Genomic DNA, 10,856 nt, shown 5'->3' on the forward strand with positions numbered 1-10,856 from the left:
CTAGAGGTTCATACACATATAATACGTGTTGTGATGAGTAGAGGTTCGGATATAAGATATCCGCCGAAATCCCTATCTTATTTGATATCCAATAAACATTTGAATTATTGTATCTCTCTAAATTATTGTATCATATGTATAAGATCTAATAAGAGTTAATGAGAGATTAATAGATAGAGATCTACTAATTTAAGAAGTTTGGGTAGTTGGATGGAGATCCAATATCCAATATGATAGTATCCATTAGGGCTAAGTTGATAAGAGGTCTTTACAAAATAGGAGAGAACCAAAGGGCCATAAGCTAGGCTTCTTGGTTGCCACCTCCTATTCTCCTCTCTCTCCCTCTCCTCCTTACATAGTAGAAATAGAGATTTAGGCAATGATTCAAGAAGCGTCTTCATAGCCCCTATCGTGTGGATCACAGCTAGAAAGGAGAACGCTTGACCTCTTTCATCCTCTCCCACAGATCTGTAGAAATTCATGGATATATGATTTTCTTAGGTAACACAACTATCTCACATTTGGTTCTCAGTTTCGTGGGTTTTTGTGCACCAATCTTCATACGACAATGGACACATTTTTGGAAAATTTAGGATTTTCGTTTTATATTCTTCCTTTACGCATGGACGAATGATAGAGAATATGCTGATATTAGCCTTGACTTGCCAACTGGCTATCACAAAGATGTTGACATGGGTAGGAAAAAGCCTGTGTCACCCTTCCCCTATGGTAAATAGCAAGGCGACAACCTGCTGCCCTCGGTAGATCGCGATTCAAGGAAAGGTGATATGGATAGGGCACCAAGAGTAGTAAACCCCAAGCAATAAAGCATGTTTGCCCCCTCCTTAGTCGACTTTCATAGACGACCATCGTTTGCCCATCCCTGGCAGTCATCAGGACTGGCAAGCAACACCCCTATAGGCATCCTTCACTAATGATGTGTCATAAGGAACTATATAGATCGATTATTTATATAAACAAGCCACAAGAGGATCTACAATCCAGTCATCATCAATTGTCGGTCTTCCTTCGCCGATTGCCCAACTATAAAAGTCGATCCCTAAAGCTTGAACAAGAGGTCGAACTCAAAAAACTCTATTATTCCCACTCCATGAATACTAATTTTACTATTAGAGAGATTGAGTCGATAAATCACCCTGACTGACATCTTATGTAGGATTATCGACGAAATCAAGACATGCCTTAGGTCACCCCGAAACCCTGAGGAGACTAGGGCCCACCTCGATCCGACTCGGAAGTGACCTCGTGCGCTCATCCACCACCTTGGGATCGCTTCAACCTGACTTTTCTCGACTCTAACCACCTCACTTAATTTCCATAAGGGTTATCAAGACAACATTGTACCTTTGGGATGAAATCAAGCAACGACAACTACAGGAGATATTGATATTTCTCTTTCCTTGAGATTTCTTTGACTAATTATGACTCTCATATGGATGAATTTTTTTCCCCTCTTTGATGTGTTATAACATTCAAAAAATTGGCAATGTCAAATTAGTTAGACAATCAAAATTAATATGTGATAACATTCCAAAATTGATTATAACAAAATCATTTTTTTTTCATCTTTGTTATCGGGTCGAATGAGCTATCCTCAAACCCAACAAATTGCTGTTCTCTATTATGAATTTGAATACAGATCCATCGGAATTTTTAGGTCATACTTTGGATTGGTAGTTGAGATCGTAAAAATCCGATAACCCAAATCTAATATGAAAGTCCCAAATAAAAGAAATTAGATCAAAATCCTCGGTGATTTAGACAAAAACATACTCTTGACTAAGCCAACCATCTTGTTTCCAATGCCGCTCGATTTTTCTAGAGTCCATACTTTTTCTTAATTATGATCGTGCCGGCTCTTAGCATGAGATTCAAAGTTTTACATGTCATCATATAATCGTCAATAATATTTGATAAAAAAAATAATGACATAAGCATTGTCCTATTAATTCACCCAATAGCACATTGCCCTATAGGGAATAATATGAGTAGAAGAACCCACACGTCTCCCTTCCCTTTACGATGAACGACGAGAAAGCGACATTTCGACCATAAGGAACATTAATCCACGGAGGGGAAGCCCATCTCCCACTTTTCCGATCATCTGGTTGCAAGAAGCGTTAATCCCTAGCGGCAAAGCTCATCTTCCCCTTTTTGGTCACCTGATATAAGTCATCCACTTATCTCCCACAGGCGCTAGCCCAAACAAACAGTGCCCTTGCAGTCATCTTTTTTTGTTGACCGTAACAACCATATGAAACTGTAACAACCAGTCGTCAACATGAATAAGCTCTTGAAGGATACATGGATCCACCCTGATCAGTCATTAGCCTTTCTCCATCGATCGCTTAGGTATATAAACCAACCCTCGAAGCCTAAAAGAAGGAAAAAAAAGAATTTCTATTATTCCTGTTTCAATATTAATTTTATCATCAAAAATTTTACGCTGATCGCTTGTGCAAGGATCACAGTGAAGCCTGAAATTCATCTCGGCCGTACAATCAGCTCCTCCTGATCGCATCAATCGTGCCCACTCCAATTCTAACCACTTGTCGTGACTGTTATATGGACCATAAGACGACAACAACAACATGAAAGTGCACTAAGGAATGTGATACGTATCTAATTTGATACGGGGACACGGTTTTGTACCTTCATTATCCGCGCACGAACGATGCCAGCCAATAGAAAGACAGCATCACGATCTGGCTCTAGCACTAACGGGACCGCAAATCTCAAGGAAATCAAGATTCATATCGTCCGTTGGATCTCGCCGACTCCCGGCCTCGGGAGTCGGCGAGGGCGGGCGGGCGGGCTTCAAGTAGGGCCTTCACCTTCAACTTCAAATGTTCTGATACATCGCTAGGTTTTCGGTGAGTCCGAGCTTTGTTCGTCGAGGCGACAAGAGAGGTAAAGCTATTCAGAATTTTCCTTTTGAATCTTTGTTTTACTGTTCTCGATCGGTGAACGGCGTTATCTTTTCTTTGTTTCCCCGTCGTGGAGGGATTTGGTTCATTATTCTGAGTGTGTGGGGATTTCTTCCAAGATTAGGGTTTGAGGGAACCATTCTTTGTATAGATTGGATACTCTGATTCTTGCCCATGGATGGACGTCTTACACTGCAATCATGAATATTTTGCGGATGTCATCGGCTAGTTGAATGTTTCTTAGATATTCACTTGATTCCGTATGATATCAACAAGCTGACACCCTAGTCGTTTTATTTATCTTAGCATCTTTATGTATTTACGTGGAAGTTTCATCTAGAAATCGTTCTTACGAATCTATGAAACAGTAAAGCAAAATGGTGCATTGAGGCCAGATATGTGGAGGTATATGTTTCAGATGCCGCAGCTAGAATATTTCACCCCCTTATTGTACGAATCCCCGACTGTTTTAGAAATCTTATTTTTCGTGTTTTGCTTTTAAAATATATGATTCTCCAATAAATGCTTCATTGGGAATCTGAAATATGAGGTCTTGGTTGCAACCATTGTGAAATAATCATGGTCTTTTGATTCAGCACATATTATTTTCTTATAGTCTTAAATTCTTAGTTTGATTATAAGCTTAGAATAAAAATTGCACCTCGAAAGTTAAAGAAGGGTCATGTTTGTGTATATTGTGTTTACTGAGGTAAATAATTGTACCATGGATATATCATCTAAACATTAGATGCCTAATGTTTACTTGGAACATTGTACTTTTTTTTGCCACAATCACTGAATTTGTACCAGAACAATCATTTGTTTTTTTATTTTCTTTTTGATTTCTTGGCACCCCCTTTCATCTTTATTCTGATTGTTCAAATGTGTTTTTTAGTTTTCTTGTTTGTTGTTGCAGTGTTCATGTGGTATTTTGGAACCATAGTTTCTTGAAACTTCTACACACACACACACACACACACACATATATATATAATCAAAAGAGGCATTATGTTATAAGAACTATAGTGCAAAAATTTTCTAGATTCTGTTGATTTATTGTTGATGCAATAGATGGTGTGGTAATTGAGTTCTTGTAGGCATATCTAGGTATTACTTATTGTATCTTATGAACTCAAAGTCTATACTTCTATGGTTAGTTCATTGTAGTTTGTGAAGTTGATAGTAAACCTCTGGCTAGTTGTTGATGGTGTTGGCAAGCATAGTTGTTATGATAGTACATTGTGAAGTCAATTCTGCCCTATCTTGCTTGTCATAAAGAGAAAATTGAGCTACTTTTTTTGAGCTGGTGAGCTTCAAATAAGAAATATCAGCAATAATGTTTTTGAAACAGACTGTTGTCTTAAATGTTTGGGGTTATTAAAATAATTAGGCTAACCATACATATGTTCATTTGTAAACAGCTAGATTTAATACCAATTACCAAGTTAGGTCTTCCCTTATATTGTATGTCATGTCTAAAGATTACCCATAAGTATTCTGGTTAGATGAGGATTCAATTAAGGTAAGTGGCATATGAACAAGACATATGAAGATGTTTAAAAAGAATATGTTAGGAAACAATGAATTGATTGATGGCTTTCAGTTTGGCTAGTTATATTTCCTCTACATAGCTTAATGGCTGGAAAAAAGGTCAAATAGCTTACCCCAATAGATGTTCTTATGGCTTATGGTTGTTTACTTTTTTTTGTTTTTATGATTAGTTGTAAAAGTAGTAGCAACTCTGCTATCCACAATTTTTGTTCAAAAAAATTGTGATATATGCATGTTTGGACTTTGGAATTTAGCGTATCTTATTTGGGAAAAATACATTTGTCCAAGAGAGTGTTGATTTGAGATCGAATCTGACATGTTGAAGTTACATGGGAGGTTGATTCTGTCTTTCTTTTTTCCTTCCACCTCACTCATTCTGCTTTCTGGGTGATGGATGCTCTGAGATGTTATAATAATATCGCCTTTTCCCATCTTTATACAATTAAGTTACATGTGTGTATGTGCTCATGATGGTTCAAATTGGTTCGAATGACTTGTTTATGTACTAGATGTCTCGTACAAACCAAACTGCTCGCAAGTCTACTGGAGGGAAGGCTCCAAGGAAGCAGCTTGCCACTAAGGTTTAGTTAATTATGTTTATACATGCAGAATGTCATGCTCCTGTTTCATTGTCTTTTAATTCCATGTGTATGAGTCCAATCCTATGTTGTCATAGGCTGCACATAAGTCTGCCCCGAACTACCGGTGGAGTTAAAAAACCTCATCGATTCCGACCTGGGACTGTTGCTCTTCGGTGCGTTATTCTATGCACATGGATGACTTAATTGACTGTAACCCAATTACTGTATGGGCATTAAAGTTATATTTTGATTTGTTTGGCATTGTACTATGACAGTGAGATCCGTAAGTACCAGAAAAGCACAGAGGTTCTGATAAGGAAGTTGCCATTCCAGAGGCTTGTCAGAGAAATTACCCAGGACTTCTAGGTCAGGTTTTGCAGTCACTTAGCTAACAGTAACCTGTACTAATAAATGCATGCAGAATAAATGTTGTATCATTTACACGATGTCTTATGAAGAAATGCATTCTGCAGACTGATCTCCGATTCCAGAGTCATGCTGTTCTTGCTTTGCAAGAGGCTGCTGAAGCATACCTCGTGGGTCTTTTCGAGGATGCCAACTTGTGTGCCATCCATGCCAAGCATGTGACGATCATGCCCAAGGACATTCAATTGGCACAGAGGATCCGTGGTGAAAGGGCTTGAGACGGTTGTTTATGTAGAATAGACATGTTTTGCGAAATCCATGATTTGGAACTGTCATTAGTGAACGATGTCGAGCATATACATGTCCAGTTTGTCTATTGCACTTTGGAACAAAGACTAGCTGTTATTAGTACAATGTCTAGGTTGATTCTGGATACGAACCTGTTATTCAATTGTCGTCAGTACAATGTCTAGGTTGGTTTTGGATACTGTCGTTCTATCAACACTGATTCTATAATTCTGATTGATGACTTTTTTTTACGCACTCTTTCTCGTTTTTATGGATGATATCTAGATGTCAAATCATTTCTTTTTCTTTGTTACTGTTGTTGGTTTCTCCTTTTAGTAGCTCCATTTAATTGATGATTATTTTCTGCTATAGTTAATCCTTTTCATCTCCAGTATGATTAATTTTTTGCCCGAGAAGATGGTGGTAATAACATCTGATGTTTTAGATGTGAGCGTTATTTAGTCTGAGTGGGGCTCAATGGTGCAGTGTCTTTAGACACTTTGCTGGTTGCTGGTGCAGAGGTTTGTGGGATGGCAATTAGGCCAGTAGGAATATAGCCATTTGCAGAACTACATATTATTGACATTCAAGAATTACATTGATTTGGCTTCGTGAGAGTTTTAATTTTGGTAGCTCTTTTTGCGTCACTATTTGGGAATAATAATAATAATAATATTAATAATAATAATAATATTATTATTATTTGGGAAAAAGAAAGGGTTAAAGGCCAATCGTACATCCGTAGGAAGGTGATGAAGGTGTGTAATTAGCTCCGGAATTCCATCCATCCTCGCTTTAGAACAATTCAACCCACCTCAAATTAGTTGCTTCCACATCGCAAAGCAACCGGTCTTCGCTCCCGGCCAAAAGTTCCATATCAGGCGAGTCCTCCTCAGAAACCTATATACATGCATGCGGTTCTTATCATCTCTCCCATCTCATGCATACATTTTGAGCTGCTCATACCTGCAAAGATCAAGAAAGCCAAGGAGGAGATAGGGATGGCAGTCAGCAGGGCAACGGCGACGGTGGCGGTTGTGCTGATCGCGGCGTTGCTGGTCGCAGCGTCGACGGAGCGTGCCACGGCGACCGGCGACGATCCCCAACTGTGCTACTGCCCCTGCATGCAGGATCAGTGCATGACGATCGGCACGGCCACCAAGGAGGAGTGCGCCCGTGCTTGCGACGCCGGCTGCCGGGAGGGCGGCCTCCCCGGCCAGCCCAATCGTTTCGAGTTCTGCGGCTTCTGAGCACGGGCCCCGCTCAGGTTACGTGTTCTACCAATGCACTGAGCATGAGCTCCTCCTCCGCTCATCTTTCTGTTCTTGTTTCGCAAGAGGCAGACACACGATTCCAACGCGACATGGATTCTCTCGTCCTCGCCAGGAAAAGAGTGTAAACAATAATACAGAGTGAAGATGAGATTTGATCCAGAATTTTATCATCCATAATTAAGTTCATATCTTCGATATTTTAAATTTGGTACACTATCATTAGATTATTATAAATTTTAAATGTAAAATCAGCTTGTAGAATATGTAAATATTTATAAGATTAAATTATGAAATCTCAACATACTTGCTAAATGAAAATGATATATAAGAATTTTAGAGAAGAAAAATACGAAATAAGACACCGATTTTTGCTAAAATAAAAAAATTATTACATAAAATGACAGTACATTAATTGTACAATAATGCATAAACAAAATGTCTTAAGTAAAAAATTTTGATTCATATGAATGAACATAAGAAAAGGATGAGTATTTTGATTCATACAAGTAATTCTAACATAACAAATCGACACAGGAGTTTATAATTGATATTGTGGATTGGTCGATTCAAGTTTAGAAGACTGTTCATAGACATGCAAACCTTCACAGCATCCTAATCTGTCATAAACCACATGAACATGCTTCATGGAATTGAAGCAACAACAGCTGGAGCAGATGACCACAGGAAGTTTATCATTACAATGTGAAATGCAGCCATTAGATCATATCCCACGAGGAGCAACTTATGCCAAGCATTCAGAGATAGCGTTTCAAAATGCAAACACAACTGCTGCAAGCCTAAAAACATATAGATGCTAGAAAATAAAACAAGTTGAAGAAGACGACGACTTGACGAAGGATGTTTAGTATCATAAACGACATTAGTAACAATGCCCGCACTCCGACATTGCATGCAACCTGAAAATAGCAGAGCACATACCCATCCAAACATTCTAATGCTCATCACCGTCTTCGAGTTTACTTGCTTCTCTGATCTCATCTAGGCCGTCCTCCTATAAAGATTTTAGCGACAAGTATGGTGTCATATAGGCAAAACGTTTTTGAGTAATGACAGTTAAATGAAAGGGTAACAAAATCTATCAAAGCATATACAAGACCTGCATGTCAGAAGTCCACAAGGTAAGGTTGTCACGTAGAAGCTGCATGATTAGAGTGCTATCCTTGTATGATTCCTCTCCCAGAGTATCCAACTCAGAAATTGCTTCATCAAAAGCCTAAAGATTGAATAAGGAGAGATTCATTGTAAGAATAATTTGTTCGAAACACCAGTAATGTCCGAGTGAGGAAATTTGCCTCAGAACAAATTGGGACAGAAACACATCACAAAAGAATAAAAGATAATCAACTCGGAGTGCTGCATAGAGAAATGGCAAAAATAAGCCAATGTCTCCTTAGATACAATGGAACTCGAATCAGAGAGTTACGCCAATGATTACTAAAGCAGGATCACTCTAACATATGGAATGAAATCAGAAACATGAGATATTTCTAATCTTAGTATATCATATGGCAAAGGTAGACTTCTTTGACTATCTAGAGCATCAAAAACACCCTACCAAACACCAATAATGATATACATGTATACAGAGTTTTTTTCGGTCTATACTAATCCTGTTGTGTATCTGTTTTCCCTTTTAATGTCATACATGTATACTTCATCTCTTTTTCCTTTCCCCAATGTGTCTCCTATTATATTAGGCTTGTTGAAGTGTTGGTTTCCAGGTTCCGGATTGTTGCAAATGATCGATTATCTAGAACATGAAGTCCGGAACACAAGTTGCTACCTTTGAAGCATTTTCCAGTAACAAAGACTGCACTAGAGCGAAAACCAAGCCACTAGCAAAGAACCTCCAAAGTTACATAAGAGAACTATTTATTCTATTGTTGAACCAGTCTTGCATCAAGAGAGCATGGAAATGCAATATGGATGTGTATCCAAATATCTAACCCAGCAAGAGAAAATATGGTGATATGATGTCACACCGGAGTAGTAAAAAATATGATACACATGAAGGATACATGAGAATATGAGCATTGGAAATTAAGTTCATAAGAAGCTATGAATACGAGGATCCATTTTTGGTATTGTTAAGATGATTTATATAGGAATACAATAACGAAAGAGTCTGATATGTATCAAATTGCAAATATCAGACATACTTATTAGGCAGATTTGTGGATGTGGATATGAGATCCCATGTAACAATGACTAAATAAATCCAAAAGGAATGATGATGAAAAAGACAAAAAAGAAAAAGGTAATAAAAGGGTGAATCTACTAACAAGACTTATCAATCACAGAGAACACATATAACATTTCTCAACTTGTGTACGTTTAGTAAATTAATGCTACTCATACCTTGGCTAATAATGAAACAATGAGACCCAACATTAGAAGATAGAGAGGTGTGTCAAGAGAAATCTTTGAATGTTTAAGATATCAAGAACCATAGAAGAAGATGGTGAGTGTCTACTACTCTCAGAGACTTGCATGTGATGTAGCTACATCCACAAACTTCAACTCTGCTATTGATAAGTCTTTTAATATGTCAGCACTGATCTATAACAGAATTAAATGTTTCGGAACTATGGAGTGAAGCACTTGCAGGAGGAACTTGTATCAAGCTCGTCAACAACTCCAGGAATCAGCATGAGCTACCTTATCAGGGAAATTTCTAGCGGTTCTAATTTCAACTACAAATCCAACCCAATACAGGGGCAAAGGAAGAGTTCCAATAAGAGCCTACAAATCAAAATTTGGACGATGAAAATTGAACACCTTGACCACAAAGTTTCCCATTGAGTAGAGAAAATAGCAAGTAGCTCCTGATGACTTACCTGCTTGGCGAGATCACAAGCCTTGTCCGGTGAATTCAAGATCTCGTAGTAGAACACAGAAAAATTCAGCGCTAAACCCAGCCGGATCGGATGCGTAGCTGCCAACTCTGCTAACGCAACGTCCTGCCAGATCCAATCAACTCCAAAATCAGAATCCCATTAAAGACGACGACACACTACATCGCGATCAAAAAATTATAGCCTTTGTTAAGATCAAGTACGAGGCGAGCTACTAGTCCGACCCAAAACCCCGACGCCAGAAAAAGATGGAGTGGGTTCAGGCAGATCTAGGGTGGAGGGATCGGAACCTGAGCAGCCTTGTAGGCGGAGAAGGTGTTCTCGGCAGCGTCCTTGCGCTCAGATCCGGTCTTAAATTCGGCCAGGTAGCGGTAATAGTCACCCTTCATCTTCAGGTAGAAGACCTTGGAGTCGGCGGCGGCGGCGACGGGGATGAGGCGGGCATCGAGGAGGCGGAGGATGCCGCCACAGATGGAGTCGAGCTCGGACTCGATCCGAGAGCGGTAGCCGCGGATGGCGGCAACGTGGTCGTGGTTTCCGCGGCCCTCCTCCTTCTGCTCGATGGAGGAGACGATCCGCCAAGACGCGCGGCGGGCGCCGATGACGTTCTTGTAGGCGACGGAGAGGAGGTTGCGCTCCTCCACCGTGAGCTCCTCCCCCTCCCCCGCCGCACCGGCGACCTTCTCCATGTACTCCACCATCTCCTCGTAACGCTCCGCCTGCTCTGCCAGCTTCGCCATGTACACACTCTCTTCCCTCCCCACTGCCATCGCCGCCGCCCGCTCGCCGGAGAGAATTCAAAGACCTTTTTTCGAGGAAATGGAAGAGCTGGAAGAAGCGGAGAAAAATGGGCGGTTTTATTTGCGAAGACGAACCTTTTTTGGTCTAAATTCACAATTTAACGATTCGTTTACCCGTGACGTTACTGGCGAATATTGCGGGACCCAGATGGAACGACAGTGGAGGCGCGCC

The 10,856-nt window shown here is 39.9% G+C and overlaps 1 protein-coding gene and 1 long non-coding RNA gene across 2 annotated transcripts; one reads left to right on the forward strand and one right to left on the reverse strand.

Annotated features, from left to right (window-relative positions):
• The first annotated feature begins 2,770 nt into the window (after positions 1-2,770).
• LOC135680004 (uncharacterized) lies at positions 2,771-5,985 on the forward strand. The gene is made up of 5 exons (XR_010515392.1): positions 2,771-2,931; positions 5,009-5,080; positions 5,176-5,253; positions 5,356-5,446; positions 5,554-5,985. It is a non-coding gene; the product is annotated as an uncharacterized LOC135680004 (long non-coding RNA).
• A 1,689-nt stretch (positions 5,986-7,674) lies between these two features.
• LOC135679172 (14-3-3-like protein 16R) lies at positions 7,675-10,724 on the reverse strand. Its single transcript, XM_065192636.1, has 4 exons — positions 10,175-10,724; positions 9,867-9,989; positions 8,126-8,242; positions 7,675-8,020 (listed from the first exon to the last, which is right to left on the reverse strand). The coding sequence occupies exons 1-4, from the start codon at positions 10,652-10,654 to the stop codon at positions 7,961-7,963; spliced, it is 780 nt and encodes a 259-aa protein (XP_065048708.1). The 5' UTR covers positions 10,655-10,724; the 3' UTR covers positions 7,675-7,960.
• Between the last annotated feature and the right edge of the window lie 132 nt (positions 10,725-10,856).

This window comes from Musa acuminata, chromosome BXJ1-7 (assembly GCF_036884655.1).
Source record: "Musa acuminata AAA Group cultivar baxijiao chromosome BXJ1-7, Cavendish_Baxijiao_AAA, whole genome shotgun sequence".
Classification (NCBI taxonomy): Eukaryota; Viridiplantae; Streptophyta; class Magnoliopsida; order Zingiberales; family Musaceae; genus Musa; species Musa acuminata.

What these genes read in the sequence shown, in the direction of transcription:
- LOC135679172 (XM_065192636.1), bottom strand. Translation starts at nt 10,654, where the DNA reads ATGGCAGTGGGGAGGGAAGAGAGTGTGTACATGGCGAAGCTGGCAGAG. An exon ending in CCGCCTACAAGGCTGCTCAG is followed by an intron (nt 9,990 to 10,174) that starts GTTCCGATCCCT and finishes TGGATCTGGCAG; the next exon opens with GACGTTGCGTTAGCAGAGTT. An exon ending in TGTGGACTTCTGACATGCAG is followed by an intron (nt 8,021 to 8,125) that starts GTCTTGTATATG and finishes AAATCTTTATAG; the next exon opens with GAGGACGGCCTAGATGAGAT.